This window comes from Diorhabda carinulata, chromosome 2, assembly GCF_026250575.1.
Source record: "Diorhabda carinulata isolate Delta chromosome 2, icDioCari1.1, whole genome shotgun sequence".
NCBI classification, from domain to species: domain Eukaryota; kingdom Metazoa; phylum Arthropoda; class Insecta; order Coleoptera; family Chrysomelidae; genus Diorhabda; species Diorhabda carinulata.
Window position 1 is genome coordinate 36147022 of NC_079461.1, and position 18022 is coordinate 36165043.

The window sequence follows — 18022 nt, forward strand, 5'->3', positions numbered from 1 at the left end:
ATCGACTCAATAAATTGGTTCACATTTGAAAACAATTTTATACTTTCGCGGTCCCCCCGTTTTTTGGCTCTAGAAAATCGAAAAATCATCCGATTTCGATGAATTTTTTTTATAAACATTCGTTTTTATGCCAGATTTATGAAAAAAAAAACGCAGTCCGTATATTTTTTTGTTAATCTACACAAAAACGAATAGTTTGAAAAAAAAAAACGTTTTTTTATACATTTTTTATATCCCATAAAGATTTTATATGGTTTTCTGGCTTTAAATGTTATCATAAACGTATTACAAAATCCAAAAATCGTCCGATTTCGATAAATTTTTTCTAAAAATCTTCGTTTTTACGTCGAATTTAAGTGAAAAAATATAGGAAATACCTCAATTGAAGATTTTATATGGTTTTATGACTTTAAATTCTCTTTAACAGTCAAACTTAGTAAGATACCATGTTTTTAATGGTGAAAATATTCAATTTTTCAAAGTTAACTTTGAATATTGTACATTTGATTACAATAAGTGATTTTAAGAATATTTTTGTTCATATAATTTTAATGATTACTTAATAAAAAAGGTACAAACGATTATATGTGAAAAAAGGTCAATTTTGAAAGGAATTGTTTTTATTTTTTATTGTAAAAACCTGATAAATCAACATTTTTGTATAAATTGCTTTCAAGTTTGTTCATTTTTTATGTAGATTATGAAAAAAAATATAACAACTTCATTTGATTATTTGGGAAAAAGTTATTAACAATTATACGTGAATGAGTACATTTTCATGAACATTTAAATCCCTGAAACTAATATAAGTTTCCATTTTTTTTCATCCCCATATTTTTTTTCGTAAATCCACCGTATTTATCGAAATCGGATGATTTTTCGATTTTCAAGATCCAAAAAAACGAGGAGACGGCGAAAGTATAAAATAGTGTCCCCATCTAGTGTCAAATATAGAAGCTAAATATTACGATAAGAACGAATCAGTCTGGATTTTAGATATTCCGCGTTCTAGAAGTCCGAATTTACGATATGCAACTGTATAAGCAAAATAATAACAAGTACAACCCTTCTAAAACAAACAAAGAACATGTCGTATTAACAATTCTGGACATATAAGTATTCCGTCTCCTAATCTTTTAGATACCCTGTATATTTGTAAATAAACGTTCTAGTATTATCTAGTAACTAATTATGGACCAATATTTTGAAAAAGTCTCTCCCCTCGATGAAAAAGAAAAGCTGCAATTTTTAAGTATTGATAATTGGCCTAACTGGTCCAATTATATTATTAATTCCCCGAAATATAGACAGCTGAACTTCGCGGGGAGTCTTTTAGAAAACACAACAAAATATCCCTTACACCAACATAAAGTTTCATTACAGTTCAAGTGGTAGCAGTTAACTTTAACTTTTGTTGTTTCATTTTCTTTTATTCTACTATGGAGCACCGGCTAATGAAATCTTATACAACTTTAATATAGCCTAGTAAAGACTTTATTATAATATTCAATCCAATTCAACACAACACAAAAAATTTCGAACCTATTCTCGATCCCATCTACTATAAGAAAATGTTGTTGGCGAACTTCCCTGCAATGAATCTAACTACTGAAAATGGAATACAAAACTATAAATCACATTTTGCATTGACAATTCCTGGACTTCAATCTTTTAATTTTCATTTTTATGTAATTTAGTTTTAACTCCCTCAAAATCTATTTATCTAACTATCATTCCACCTTTGGATACAAGCTTAACCCTTTTCTATCTTCTTTATGTACTTCTTTAAGTACTTTGCTATTCTTTTTTGTGGTGATCCTTCTTCCACTTTTATTTTATTTCCTATCCACTCGTTTTTTGCTTATCTTTCAATTGATCTTTGTACCCTGGCTTGCTAAATGCTAATTGATTTCTTCTTCAACTCTATTAATATGTTTATCTACTTTTGTACCTGGAATCGGATCCGTAAATATCGTGAATATCTTCTTTTTGATATTGCTCATATCTTTAAACTCATTGATGACATTAACCTCCACGAATATAGCCGCCAATAAATATTTGATTTACTACTTATTTGAAATAAAGTTTCGGTAAAGAAAATTATGAAAAATAATCAGTCGTTTCCCTGGACTATTACCCCGCTTACGGATCGCCAGCTAATGAAATATTATGGAGCTGTTATAGAGCTTCCTCAACCCCTCAGTTTATTTCGTGATACCTAAAGTCGAACCATCTGCCGCCCTATATGATTCACCCGCGGGTAATCTAATGGTCATTTACCTATCTGACTTTTTGATCGTGCGTTTTTCCTATTTAGATATCTGGATATGGCATCGCTACGCTTATGTCGTCGTGAATGAAAAATGTGAAAATGCTCGAGTGTCTGAAAATAAAAAGCTTCACTCTTTCGGTGCCATATGATACAATGTGCACAATGAATATATGTCCTTCAAAACGTATCTACCCTTAAATAATATGGGGTGATTTCATATATTTGATGAATATATATAAGAATAGATAATTATTTCTAATTTTTATTTCTAGCGAATAACCTTTTTGAATGGCTTCGCTAAGCATCTTTTGCTGCATTGACGAAGCTTTCAAATTGGGGACCTTTTCATCCAAATCTTGTCTCCCTCTTAGTTTTCTTTCTATAAAAACTGGAAATAATACAAATAACGAAAAGCGTTTCTCATAACACTCGTTTTAATGTAAAAATGTTTTATGTATATCCACCTTGTGAACCCAATAACAAACTTTGAAGACGCTGCAAAATTATTTGAAAAAATGGACACATTTAGGTTTGAGGGAGGTGGTGAATTGAAACATTCATTTCGGGGTTTATAAAAAAGTTATAATTTGTAAACTACTGTGATTATAATCAAATTAAAAAAGTATATTGTGAACATACAGGTACAGAAATCGCTATCTAATCTACTTTAGATTAACCAATGGTGGTTTGGTTCACAGTTCTTAGTCTATTTTCTTGGAAACTTGCTAATTAGCTTTTTCCTCACGTGCATTTATCTTATATACGTGGACGACCTCTTCTTCCATTCTGGCTGAATGCCCCAACCAACGCAGTCTTTATGCCCTTACTAATTAACCGATCTCTGCATTCGTTCTTTTGGTCAGGAGTCCGATTTTTTGGCACCAACTTTGCACACAACATTTTTCTCTAACCGTTTCTTTATCGTCGTTTACATCTTCGACAATCATCCGGATGATCATTCGATGATGTGCAGGCACAATTTGGTTGATTTTGGTCACTGTTTCCGGAGTTGAAACAGTCACAGGACGACCTAGACGCTGGTCATCTTCATTGCTCTATCGACCTTCACTAAAGCACTTGCACCATTAAAAAACACGCGCACGAGATAGAGAATTGTCTCCATAGGCCTCTTGCAACTATTTATAGCACTCTGTCGGAGTTTTTTTCAATGTAACGAGAGAACAAGATATCTAGATACCCCATCTATCTAGGGCGCCCGCTAGGCCCGCAGTCTCGTTGTATAATAGCCCAGGCCTCGTAATTGTTCTGTAAATTCTTAGCTTCGCTACCCTTGAGATATCTTTGGAGCTTAGTAGGTTTCCTAGAGCTTCAACTGTTTTATTAACTCTTGCCAGTCTATTGTCGAAGTCTTTGATTTCGGCTTCTTTACTTGTTAATGACACTTCCAGGTATTCAAAGTCTTGAACTCTATAACAAGCAAGCCATATCTTTTTGCCGGATTTTCAAATAGTTTCATATTTTACATAATTTGCATATGCCAGGACTTGCCTTTCGCTATTATAAATCATTCCTTGGGATCGTAATCCTCCAACTTTGAGAATCACCTCTAATAAACTTGTATGGTTACTATATATTCGATTTTGTTTAGTGTCATTTTCATTATCAATTTCTTAGGTATTCCAAGTTTTGCTACAGCTCGGTACAGTTGTTTTCTTAATATTAAATCATTTGCTTGGATTATTTATAAGGGTGAGAATGTTATTACTCAGAAGTACCTGCTTTTTCTCACGTGAAGAAATAATTTTTTACCGTCTCAATATTTCTGACTATTCATTTAAAACATTCCCGTGTTGATTATTTTTATTTTATTTCGTTTTTATATTATTTCGTGTATTATAGCTTATGTACTACCTCGTATAGATGGAATATCGGGAGCGGCGCTAGTGGCAAACCGAGTGAGGCTGTTTCGATACCGCCCCCGTTACCCCGATGTAATCAACTAGAGTGGAAGGCAACCACTCACGCGGCACGCATCATCGACCGCCTCATTTGCCTGCCTTCGCCGTTCCCCTTTAACAAAACCCAATACTCTGCCTTTTTCATACTTTACGATATTATGTTGCTTTCATAGACCAAACTAAGAAAAAAAAAAAGAAGAGTAATTCATGCAAAAAAGCCAGTCGAAATGATATGAAAAGTGAATAAAAACGTAATAATTTTTCAAAACATTCAGAATAAATATATTTGAGACAATCTGTATATGATGTCGCATTGTTTAAGTGAATATATTCCCAAATGACGTAATCAATAACTTGTCTTCTCAACGAGGATCATTCCGACAACCTCTCTAGAGAGTTTTAGTAAATACTATCATCAGTTCAACCTACAAATTATACCGTGAAGCATGACTATAATATGGTCCAAATAAAGACGCCCTCGACATTAAATTTTGCGTCAGAGTCGGCCTCCAATCCAATAAATCCTAAATGTTGTAAAAGAAATGACAGAGTGTCCAAATAAATAACTAATAACTCACGTGGATTTAAATTCTATCTGTTTTTTTTTTTGCCCTTTTATACTCAAGTAGTTTAAGAAGTGTCTGCCGTGTGGAAATACCTAATTCCAAACTTCTAAAGGTCGTAGAGTTCGGAAAACACATACCTTGGTATCTAATTCCGGTTGTTGTGGTCCAATGACATTTAAACGTGCAGATTCATGTCCAAACAAGAAGAAAATTCAACAATCTTCTCCATCTAACAATTTTTTGTTCTTCTAATGTTTTTCCTTCCTAATATAGTTCCATCTAGAGTACAGACTCTCTTCCAGACTCCCATCTATCGTTTATATCTTGTACTAATATAGGGAGTGAACCAAAGAGACTTTTTGCTTTTATGATATTTCAAGTAAGCATGCACCGGATCTGGATTTTGCACTTCACCCTCTTGTATGAAACTACCCGTCTAAACGTACACCCTTGTGGTCTATTGAATAAACTGCGAGTTGAGTGTTTGTTTTGAATTTATTTATTTTACCCAATCAAAGTTATCTTTGTTTGGGGGTTTGGTTTATTACATTGTTTGCTGATTAAAATTTATGCTGTTCATAATTCAATTTCGTAAGCAGAACAAATAAACTTTTCCTTTGTTAAGTTGGCCACTTTATCGGTAGTCAACGAAATCGTAATACGACGTTTCAACATTTTTTCTTTAAAACGCGTTAACTATTTTTTTCAAGTACCAAATATTGAAAACAGAGGTATGACTAACTGAAATTTTTCATTACTCGTATCAATAAATTAACGGATAGTAGAGAAAAATAAAAGACATATTAAAACGAAAAAGAAGCAGAGAAAAAATGGACTAACGACGAAAATGAAGGGTTGACAATAATTTGTGATAAACTGGATGAAACTACTAAGTAAATAACACTAGAAAGACGTACGAATATTGACAGAGGACGGGAAAATACCAACAGAAAGAACAAATAAGGAAAATCAATTTAAAAATTGTCCTGTAAACTAAAAAAAAAACAAAAAGAGACATAATGATTTTCAATTTTTTATTGTCAGTTGTATACTTATACTACATTTGGACTTCATTTTTGTATAGGGGGCGTAGCTCAGATGGTAGAGCGCTCGCTTAGCATGCGAGAGGTACCGGGATCGATGCCCGGCGCCTCCAATTTATTTTTTTTTTAATTTTTTTTTTAGTTTATAGTAAACAGTAAACTAAATTTCAATTAAGGCATACAAATATCAAAAGTATCGATTTATAACTTTAGGATTGATAAATCCATGGAAAGCATTCCATTTTTGGTAATTTTCCGTAGTGGGTTGGTGTTCCTGAATAAGATTTTCGTTTTGACAGCTGACTGGTCGATACATTCTTCGGTCATGTATGAGGTTATTTCAATTTTAAGATATTTACAAGGAAATCTAATAAGTTTATAGAAAAAGCAAATTTATTCATGAAATATGGACAAAACATACAAATCTTCAGTGAAGAAATCACTTATGGCGGTAGAAGTCCCACAAATCTGGTGGTGTAAATTGGAATTATTCACCCGACAAATTATTTACAGAACGAACTGTCAAACATAAATCAGTGCTACCAACCGACCACCTACGTTAAGGTGTAGTTTCCCTAATGAATATTTTTAAAAATTTTTCTATAAACAAATAGTATGTATACAAGCTAAAACAGAGAAATAGTATGAAATAATAATAATAGAAGGCTATTCGACATTCATTTCCCGAATTTGGAACTCTTCTTGAAATGAAAAGCCTTCTGTTACTTATATTTTAATATACTAGAGTCTTTACAATAATTCATGGGGTAAAATTTAGCAGTTCTTTTGCGGTACCTCCACTTCGTAAAGTCAGTTTCAGAAATTGTATTAAGTGCATCAGCTCTAACCATCTCGATGTCTTCGGCCTCTGAAGACGATAACATGGTTGTCGAAACGCGCTTCAGACAGTGTAATCGTGAGTGTTGGTGTAGTGGTGGTGTAAACAGTGTATACAGTTCGGTGTTTTATAATGAAAAATTTTAATGATACTTTTCATTCAAATGCGCTAGATTTGAAGAATGAGTTAGAGCATAGTCATGAAAGACAATCACCAAAGTTATGGCACGTAATCTTTTCGATACTTTTGACATGTTTTATTAGTATTGGCGATACAATTTAAATATCCCCAGCTACTTTTCATTTATAAACATGATAATCAACAGGGGGCGTAGCTCAGATGGTAGAGCGCTCGCTTAGCATGCGAGAGGTACCGGGATCGATGCCCGGCGCCTCCAAAAATTTTTTTTCAACAGCCGATTAAAATACACATAAAAGTTGAATGAAAGAGTGAATGAATTTATTTCAAAAATGAGAATTCTATATTGGAAATATGGTATAGACCAGTAGGTACAGGCAAACGTGCTACAATTTGTAATTTTTAAGAACTTTTAAGTATCATTTAACAACAAAGAGCCCAAAACCCACTAAAAATAACAACAGAACCAAACACCATCATCTCATCTCATTATGGTTCTTGGTCCTCAATCCGACATTGGATTGCAGTTACAAAGGTTACGAATTTGGCGATATATTAAACGCAAACAATATAGAGTCATAAAAAATATTCCAAAAGACCTTGTTCTGCTATATCTGTTATCCTTACGGATCGGGTAATTTCTTTTCTTATATTTTCATCACCTACAGTCCATTAACTGATCATTATTTATCCTGAGATCTGATACGCCTGCGAAAGTTGTTAACCACCACTTATATATCTCGCTCTCGGAAAAAAAAATATAAACCAAACAAAACATTATCATATTAAAACCCCATCTAGATAGTATCCGTTGAGATGTGTATCCTATGTCAATGTCCATAATTACATATCGGCGACGAGGCTAAAAGAATAACCACGTTTTGACGGCACGTGCACGGTGGGCCAGCACGTGACTTAGTACTACGGTTACGGGGTGGATAGACTCGCGACTGTTGCCATCAGTTCACATGGGAAATCTGTTACATTTTCTGAGACTTAATCTGACGATGCCCGGCCCTATGCTTTGGGTTTCGGTAATTAGATTAGAATCGATGTTCTTTTGTTGGAAAATTAGTGACTCGGGTTGGCAGTGAGAGTTGGAATTTGACTCGGATTAATGGGGGATGTGGGACTAGGAAATTATTTATTTATCATTGAAACTCTGATTTTTCCGGTCAGTTTAACTACTCGATTTTAGATCCACGTCCAATTGAGAAAGATAAATGCCAATTGCTGCGTGATTCGTAATTGTTGAATTTCATCTAGTTATACAACATTTTTTTAACTGCCCTTTTTTTATTTGCAATCTGTAAAGTAAAGTAAATGAGTAAATGGTTCGAAGCAATATATAAATTATCTTGTAGGAAGGTTGTCCAGTGGCAATTTCCTTTCATTTAGAAAAAAATAATAGTTTGATCGAGGGAATACTACACAACACATCACTAAGACACTAAAATATGTCAGGCATATCATACGGAAGATGTCTTCTAAGCCTTTCCAGAAGAAGTAAGATATTTCTTCTTCAACAGACTTAATTTGAAGGTGCTTTTCATTGAAATCCTTCCAGAATTGCTATATTTAAGTTTAATGCAGTGCCCCACTGTGACTTATCGACCTGAACTGTTTGCGGTGCACTAAAATTATCTATGACGACTCGTCAGGTATTCTCCGTGATGGTTGCCATTTTGTAATATGCAATTCGATTAGTTGTAGATTTGATACAATCCGATTGGAGAAGTATTAGAGGCGCAATCGGGACTGCGTAGAGGCCAACTTAAGTCACCTCTCTTGGGGATCAATTTGCCAGTGAAAATTCCACGAACTCGTGGCATAGATTTATTGGACGGATTTCTTTGGTTAAAACAATTTTTGCAGTTCACGAAGAAGTCGTCCAACATCCGCACATAACGCTCTGAATTTCCTTTCGTGTCCTGTAACACCTCGCACAAACGGTCACTTTAGGTGATTGTAGTAGTTTTTTATGTTTGTGTTTTGATTTGGTTGCACTTCAGTAGCGGCAATTTTGCTTGTTGACTTGTCCAGCAAGCGTTGGAAAGCGCCCAATCATCTGATTTAAGAAGTCAAGCCTCTTACCAGCATCTTAACGTTTCAATTCTAAAACCAACTGATTTAAATTTGGTGTAAGTGCACATTGGGGCAAGAAAAAGTTATTTTTTTTAATGATTAATCTTCGGGATGCCTCAGAAGACATTCTCTTTATTGGAATCCTATCATTTGTTATAATAATTAATTTCACACTTTATTTTCAGCAAATTTTACAGGATTTTTAGACACAAGGAATATTTCCTAGTTAAAGATCATGAATCTAATGTCCAAATGCTCCAAGTAATGATGGATCTATGCAGGTTTCCGAATAGACAAATCAGGCTCGTCACGAACAGACCGAGCAATTTTTTACAGTCGCAGAATTACCCTTATTCTAAAACCGTCGCCGACACTGAGGTTTTTTTGAATCACCACGAATTTAACTCCACTTTTGATTGGGTAGGAAAATGTAACAACAAATTTTGTGTTCACAGTACCACAAAACTAGAGGAGCTAGAGCTGCTGAAGTCATAAAAATTCATCAAGGTATCATCATAAAGTTTTGCGAAATAGAAATTGAGAAAAACTACAGATATACTCACTAGAATATGTTAGGTGAGTTAGTACCTGGAGATCATCGGAAAATCTTGCAAGTAAAGAGTCAAGCACCTCCTCTGTGAGTTCGAGATTGTCCATTCACAAAGTCCACAGTACTAACCACATAGACCCATTTTGGTAGCTCACTTTGAAGAGTCGTTGCTGGTAAACATTTCAGATCAACAGATCAAAGTAAAAACGTCCTCTATGCACTAATACATCAAAAAAATTCCTGAATCAATAACATACAGAGTTATTAAACCACACAAACTACACAGTTTCAATCCATCGACGCTGGTATATTACCAAGGAAAAACAATCGAGTTTAAAAATTCATCTGATCGAAATTATAAAATCAACCGTTTTACCTCAGTGATTTTAACGCGCTTTCCGTTCTCCTTACTTATTATATAATTAATAAACTTCCAGAGATTTTGCATAATCATTTGATAACATGATAATTAATGAACGTTGAAGCTTTCAACACCTGGTGCATTTGAGGGCGGCGATGAAAAGGGATTAAAAAGGAAGTATGACGTTATTTAAAATATCCGTGATGTTTAGAAGATTTAAATTGAATTCAAGGCCACAAATAACTTCTTCTCAAACGTTTAATTCTAATACGGTTAACTTGATACTTGTCATTCTCTGTAAGAAGCATCGAAGAAGACTGTAATATTGAATTAGAACAATAAAATGAGACAAAATAAATGGGGATGTTTCTATTAAAGTCAGTGAAATGTACTGGCTAATTGGCATAAGCTCAAGATTAAACATTAAAAACAATCTGCTCCTCTATAAAATAATTTTAGAACCCATATAAGACCTATTGGATTCAATTCTGGGGTACTGCAAGTGATTCTAACGTTGAAATCCTCCAAAAGTTTTATAATAAAGCCCTTAGAATTATTGTGAACGCCCCGTGGTACTTGCCCAATTACATCACCGAAAGATTTACCGTGCCAACCTAAACGAACCGTCAGTTATAACTTAAAAGCCATGTTTTCATGAAGACTTATATAAGTTAGTGGAAAAAGAAAACCCTTATTGAAAAAATGTACTTCATTGCTGTCTTTAATTAATAAACCAAGTACTCAATGTTTGTGAGAACAATTTTTGATTGTATGTTACATTGTGTAAAAAATACAAAAGTATTCGGAAAGGACTCAAAGTGTTGCCAAAGAATGCGTGCACTTAGCTCAAAAAATCCGGCTGATTGTTTGAAAAATTTAGGCTTCCCATAATTAGCATTAAATAAAATATTTTCCTTGGTTTTAACCATGGACAGTAGCGGTTCGCAGTATCATATTGAATTCATGATTTAGCGCAGAATCAATGCTAGTAAATAAATAAAAAGATTCGTTAAAATTTGTTTCCTTGTTTATAAAAAAACATTTGTTTTGATCATAATCAAATAAATGTTGGCTGGACGTAAAAAATCACCCTTTTCAACATCGACACATATTAAATAATCAACAGCTTTCGGGATTTCCATTATTCATTTCTGTCTTGTCACTTCCACGCAGTCAACAAAATTTTTTCAGCCACCGGTCACGGAACACCCTTTAGAATTTCTATTCAAATTAATCGCGTTCATTGTGATACCGGAAACACAGATTCACCGTAATATCCAAGACATTGTTTTTACCGGAAACACATGGGGTTTGGTGGTGTCAACAGTTGGGCTCTTGAAGGGGTTGCTGGGATTCCCCGACTATTAACAGTTGCCGCCTCGCGGCGCTCGGTCCACGTGCCGGACATTGTTTATTTCCGGTAGAGTTTAGGGGGTGATAATGGAGTCGCTTGTTACTAAATATCGTTTTGTTCAATACGAAACTCAAAATAAAAGAAAAATTGATAATTATCTTTAATCGAAATTAATTATTTGTAACATAATCATATAATTTATTTTTAATTGAGTTTGATGTACAATTAAATATTAGATTAGTTTCCTTACCTTCAAGCGCTTTATTTCTTGCTAATAAGGCTAGAAGAACGTCTGAATTTGGAGGTCCGTCCATGGAATGAGGTGGCATCATGGATTGCGTAACGGGTGGTAAGCCCTGGATGTGCGCTAAAGTCCTGGATTGATCCAAAATGGACATATTAATCACTGCTCCCGATTATAACGGGATTGCTATTCCTGCTATCGCTACCTGTGACAAAGCAAAAGGATTTTTTAATTAACTTTCGGCTATAAGTTCATGAAATGACAACATCTGGTAGCAGGAAAAATCGATATAAAATACGTTTTCGAAATGCATCGTAGTAAATAGGCATTCAGTTTTGGAAGAAATAGCTCTAACTTTCGAAGAACAATTCGTGGTTTCTCTAAGATTTACTAGTTTAACACAGAGCTCAGTATTCTGAACAATATTCCTAATAACATCAGACAACTTAAAAATCAGTAGTGGCAACCATCTAAAATGGTTTAGTTTCCATCATAAAAATTTGAGGAAAAAGTCGAAAACTATCACGTCGATAAAGCAAAGTTGTCAAGTAAGAGGTTTATTAAGGAGGAAATAAATCTTGGGGAAAGCAGGTGATATAATCGATGAAGAAGAAAACAACCAAGAAATGAAAGCAAGAAGTGACACCGAATGAAACATTGAACAAGTTTTTAGACCAAATAACTTTAGAAGAGGATGAAAACAATAAAAAAATAGTCGATGGAATACTGGAAGAATAGAATAATAACACAAGTTCTAATTAATGAGAGGAAGCGAGTTAGGAAACTGTTTTTAATAATCATCGTCATTCAGTCTTATCTCGTCCACTGCTGGACATAGGCATCCTCCAAAATGCTTCCAGTTTTCTCTGCTCTGGGCGGTTGCTAATAATGCTTTTGACAAATATATTAACAGAGTTATTCTTAACTTGAAAATTAAACAGTTACTATCACTAGAAATCTGTTTATCGAGGCGCTACCGTCTCTAAAGTATAAATCAGGGCCCCTGACCTTGCTAGGCTTGACTTTCGATAGGCACAACGCATTTATATTGTTAGAAAAAAGGAAAATCTTTGAAAATGCACGCTTAACCTTCCCACCTTGACCAATCTTCATAATTCTTCCTAGTCTCTAGTGGAGGAGTAGAAGATGATTTTATTTATTAAGTACCGAATCGTCCTTAAATCATAAAGAGAAGATTTTTTGAAAAATTTTAGATTTGTTAATCGCAGAGAGTTTTGACAGGAGCAGGAACGATTTTGAGAACTGCTAAATTAAAAAACTTATTTTCAAACCTAAACCTGAGAGAACAAGAAATAGAAAGTTAATACGGACATTTGTATCATTCCTCAACTTTTTAAATACCAGGAATGAACAAATACATCTTTGCTTAACACTCGGAATTTCTGTGAGGACAATTTCTGATTGTTAAACCAATATAACTACATCAATGAAAGATGATGGATATTTTGATGATAAATAAAAACAAAAAAGAAAAAATTTAAGATTACGAGAGGAGAATCAAATTATGATGGGCTTTCCGGAGGGCATGTCTAAGCTTGAAAGACATAAAACCTGATTATTTAGTCTATAGTCTTAGTCTACTCCCAAGAAAAGGACGAAAGTGATATGCGAAGAAGAATGAAGAAGACAATATCAGATATACTTCGAAAAACTAATGGAAGACCAAAATAACAACTTTGAAAAGTCCAAGCAGCAGTAATGCAAATGAAAAGTGGAAGAAAGTAAGATGAAAATTTCTCAAACTCAATCAGAATCATTTTTTAAAATTTTTTCTCAAAATTATTCACAAATTATGTGAGAGCTGAATATCCCCCAATCACTTTTGATTTATAAATGCTTTTGGTACGAATAAAGCTTTGTTCTTGATAGAGGTTCTCATATAAATACACAGAGACGTAATTTGCGATAGATTTTCATGTTTAATGGACTATGAAAAGGCATTCGATCGAATCAAGCAAGGAAAAATGATGATGATACTCGAAGAAACATGAATGATCGCTAAGAGCCTGTGAATAATTGGAAAATTCTACTAGAATCTATCCACAAACCTTAGAATTGAATAACAACATACCAAAACGAAACAAACACTCAAGATTCCTTGGAAAGCCCGGTTAACTAGTGAAGAAGTTCTAGAAGAATGTAAAACAAAACGAAAAGTGATTATAACCATAAAAACTTGCATATACAGTGAAAATATTTGGGAAAAGAGGTCTAAGAAGAAGTCGGATAACCTGGCTAAAGACATTCAGAATCTGGTTCTCTCCTTAACTCTTTCGCGTTGCTATTGATAGACACCACAAGAAGATGAAGAATGTATATCGTATAAAAGTTTCAATTAAAAAATTAAGCGTATAGAAATACAATACGTACTCCAAGTGCACTAACAACAAATAATTTCCACTTACACAAAGTCAATTTAAATAACAAAAATTCACTTAGGAAAAATTTATATTAGAAAAAAAGAAGCGGAATCTCGAGTAGTATTATTTATTAGATTATAATCCGAACTACTTTGAATCTAAATAGCATTTTTATTATATTGAGTTATCTGCTTTTATTAAACGCGTTCCGCTATCTCAATTAAAAATACGGGCGACAGAAATTTTTTATTGTTCTAGTAAATAGTAACTAATCTTTGTTTGCATTGAAGCAGTGTTCTATTTCAAATATCTATATATATTATGTACATTCACATGCGAAAAACATGTTTAAATTGTTAGGAAAGTTGTCGTATTAGAGTCGTACAATTATTCATCGCCGATAATTATCTGCTTCTAATGTTTATTTTCGTCATTACAATTTCTTATTGGAACGTTCTTCACCACAAATGAGAATGTTGCAGACAACATCGACGAGAAAATGAGGATGATGTACAAATATTTCGCTTGACAAGCACAGATATATTCTGGGGGACCATATGAGGGGGTTAATTATATAATGTCTTGAACAAATTGTAGATTTAAAGGAAAATAATTCTTCCTAAAATCTTGACCTCCTCCTTGACCATTTGTTGACCAGGGTCCATAATTGTTTGGAACCAAAAAAAAGTATGGAAGGAAATATAGCGGATGATTTGAGGTAGGAAAATGAAACGGGGGAAAAATTTCAGAAAGAAAAGTTGCATAGCAAAGAAAAACTTTCGCATTAACCCTTTTTCCACATAACCTCAAAATTAATGTGATATTATATTACTTTTTCTAATCAAATGTTTGAAGGAGTGAGTTGTTTTAAAAAATTATTACCTTGGCAATATTTTTCCCACGTTTTTAGAAGCATATACACCAAAATTAAGTTTGTCTACATTTCAATTTGTTTCTTATGTAAATACCACCTATAAGTATTCTTAATGAATAATTACAATTTATGATAATTATTTTCAGAATGTCGCTTTATAGCGAACGGTTTCTGTGGCATGTAAAACCATCTAAAAATCTACATAAACCATAAATTTTATCGACTTAAACAAAGAGTGTACATTATTGTTAAAAAATCAATCGAGAAAATCATTTTTGATATTTTCAGATTGTACAGGTTGTCTTGGTGAAAGTTACGGTTTATTAATCATTCATGAGCCGCCCCTGACCTACAGGTAATTGTTTAGAATTATTTATTCCGTCATGCACACTACGTAATCATCCATTAAAACTTCATAATGCTCGAATGTATAATTTAGAAAATATATTTAAATATAAGTTCTGTTTTCGCAATGAGGGGTCGTATAAGAAATTTTGTTTTTTATCACATCTATATTTATATTCTATTTCTATATTTTCTGTTGTTGTATTAGTATTTAATGAGAATTTGGCAATATGGTAAACTGTAAAGTATTTTTCAGAATAAGAATCAATTTTTTGCACATTTTTTACAAATAACTCATTTCCTATGGGTTTTACGCTATTTCTATCAATTATCAATATTGTAGAGCATTAAATTTTTTACAACTTTTGTCTAAAAATATTTTTCATACGGTGAATTGTTTCTGAGATATAGGGCACAGCGCGCGCGTCCCTACTGGCTATAAATAGAAAGGTCCGTACGATATAATGCCAGGTATAATTCCTAACGTTATGAAGGAATTTCAAAGTTTAAAGATTTTAAACGAGATGTACTAAATTATTTTCCACCTAAAATGTAATTATCATAAACGAGAATACAATAAAAATGTAATTAAAGTATGTCCCTTAATTGTTCAAAGTATTTTTGAATTCATATATAAGTACATTATTGAAAAAAATATTGAAATACAATGTTTTTGTTGATAAAAAATGAAAATTATTTATAATTATATATTTATCAATAATTTATAAACTTTATAAGAGATTATTTTGATCGGGACTACCAGTTGATTCCAAACGGGATTTTAACCGCGCGCGCTCTGCCCTATATCTCAGAAACGATTCACCGAATGAAAAAATCTTTGAAACAAAAGTTGTAGAGAATTTAATGATCTACATTATTGATTATAAATACAAATAGAGGAAAATTGATAGGAAACGAGTTATTTGCAAAAAATGTGCAAAAAATCGTTTTTTTTTTGTTACTTTTGACCCCCGATTTTTAAAGATATAAAGTTACTTAAAAGGTCGTACGATGTGGCTTCAGAAGTAGAAAAACCCAATAATTAGACAATTAATGAACGAAGAAAGATGTTCAAGGTATTTATAAACCGTGATATATATCAAAAGACAATGAAAATGCTACAAGTAATCAGTCCCCCTACTTTTTCCAATAGTAATAAATGAAGTAATAAAAACAGCAAATAACTAGATAAAACGGATTTGATAATCTGTGATGATTTTCACATTGTTATCTGAGAATTTTCAATTGTATTTGGTGTTATACACTCTGAATATTAATTTGATTACTTGTCCTGGAAACCCCTTTTCAATATCTAATAGTTTAAAAATATTTTTCTTTGTGTCAAATAAATAAAATATGAAGAAACTAAAAATGTGAGTGTTAATTTTCATTATTTCACATTGTAGATATCAAAGTTTGGTAAAATTGAAAAAATTTCAATAAATATATTTTTTAATTGATTTCAAATCTCTTTTGTATAACTATATTTTTATCAATTGACATGCAGAAATAATTCAAATTACCTATTTCGTCCGAACATTCCCGACAACAAAGAAAAATTTATCACAGACAATTTGAAAAAATAATAAAATCACGGCGATCTCATAAGACGAATCTCTCACTGAATCCCACTTCTGAAAATCCGTAAATCTTTCCGGATACGTATGTTTCATGTAGGTGATATTTTTCAATTTGTGCTCTAACTTAACTTGGTCTGTCGGATTAATTTCACTAAGTGTTCAAGGAGAGCTAAACCGAGATTCACTGCTTCACCAAAGACACTGTATAATCTACCCCTCCAGAGGACTCTCTCTCTATCGACGCCATTATTAAAATCAGTCTTCATAATAGAGCGTGACGTCACGAGACGACAGGCGTCGGCGCTGTTTCTGGACACTCCTACCAAAAGGAAAAGGACATCGCTCCTGTCAGGGATAAGAATCGTTCGGTGTACACCAATCGGACATTTTTTTTTTCATTTCTTTTCTCGATATTAACTACACTTTTGTATGGATTTTTATTTTGTTGAACTGTGATTTAATTTGTTTTTATTATATATTAATAAATACAAAAAGGGCTTAAGATACACTCATATTTTTTCGGAAAAATCATAATCTAGACATTTTTATGATTCCTGGAAATTTTTGACTGGAATAGTCGTAGGATGTTCCAAAAGATGGTTCAAATACAAATTTTCGAATTTTGCTTTTCGTCGTTCTAAGAAATGTTTCCCTGGGTGGTTTATATCAATTTTGGACATTATACATACTTCAAGTAATCAGAATAATTAGTATTATATATCACGAACTGTATTTAACTTCTTTGAGATCATAACGAAAAAAGTAAGTGTTACTTCAAGCTCAAAAGATGCTCGAAATGTCAAGTGTCACTACAGCGAAAAAAATCCTCCTAGTCGGGGGAGGACTGTACACAAAGTTTTTCACGTGCTCCCGAAAAAAAAAATTAGATCTGGGAATCTGGGTGGCTAACGCATATATCTATTTAGGAATTTTAATACAAATATTCGACATATATGGTTTGATATTTAAAGAAAGAGATTTTAAAACAATTTCCATTGAAGTGACCGTTGCAAATATAGAGATTTATTATATGATTTTCCACAATCCCACCATACACATTTATGTTCGATTCAGACGATCTACGGTAACGAAAAAGTGTCATAATAAAGAAAAGTATGATCACTAGATTATTATCATGGAAAGAAGATTTATCTTTGACTAATATAACAATAAAAAATCTTTTTTCTTTTCGATTCGATCAAAGACCCATAAGCAAGGGTATGTGGCAGAAGTCATACTCCGTATAAATACTGAAGTAACTGAATTTGATCGGATTTATACTTTCTAACAATTCCAAGAACACTGGATTGACTTAAACTTGTATGACTGGCAATTTTTCTGCTGTTTGTGTTTAGTCAACAACATCTGACTACAAAGTGAACGTTTTCAGTGAATTCTTAAACATTGATCATCGCATTAGCGCAAACTGATATGAACGCCTAACAAGATTCTACTCTGGATGAAACTGCTTT

At 33.0% G+C, this 18022-nt stretch overlaps 1 protein-coding gene and 2 non-coding genes across 4 annotated transcripts in view; 2 read left to right on the top strand and 1 right to left on the bottom strand.

The window, feature by feature from the left end:
* LOC130890834 (LIM/homeobox protein Lhx3) overlaps positions 1–16753 on the bottom strand; it is a 51567-nt gene extending 34814 nt beyond the window's left edge. Inside the window, exons 1-2 of one of the 2 annotated variants that reach the window (XM_057795198.1) lie at positions 16494–16753; positions 11377–11575 (exon numbers count right to left, since the gene is read on the bottom strand). In XM_057795198.1, coding sequence (XP_057651181.1) covers positions 11377–11524 — 148 coding nt within the window. In that variant the 5' untranslated portion in view covers positions 11525–11575; positions 16494–16753. The remainder of the gene's footprint in view (positions 1–11376; positions 11576–16493) is intronic. The other variant, XM_057795199.1, reaches the window with a different exon arrangement.
* Trnaa-agc (transfer RNA alanine (anticodon AGC)) lies at positions 5841–5913 on the top strand. Its single transcript has one exon. It is a non-coding gene; the product is annotated as a tRNA-Ala (tRNA).
* Positions 6963–7035, top strand: Trnaa-agc (transfer RNA alanine (anticodon AGC)). Its single transcript has one exon. It is a non-coding gene; the product is annotated as a tRNA-Ala (tRNA).
* Positions 16754–18022: the final 1269 nt, after the last annotated feature.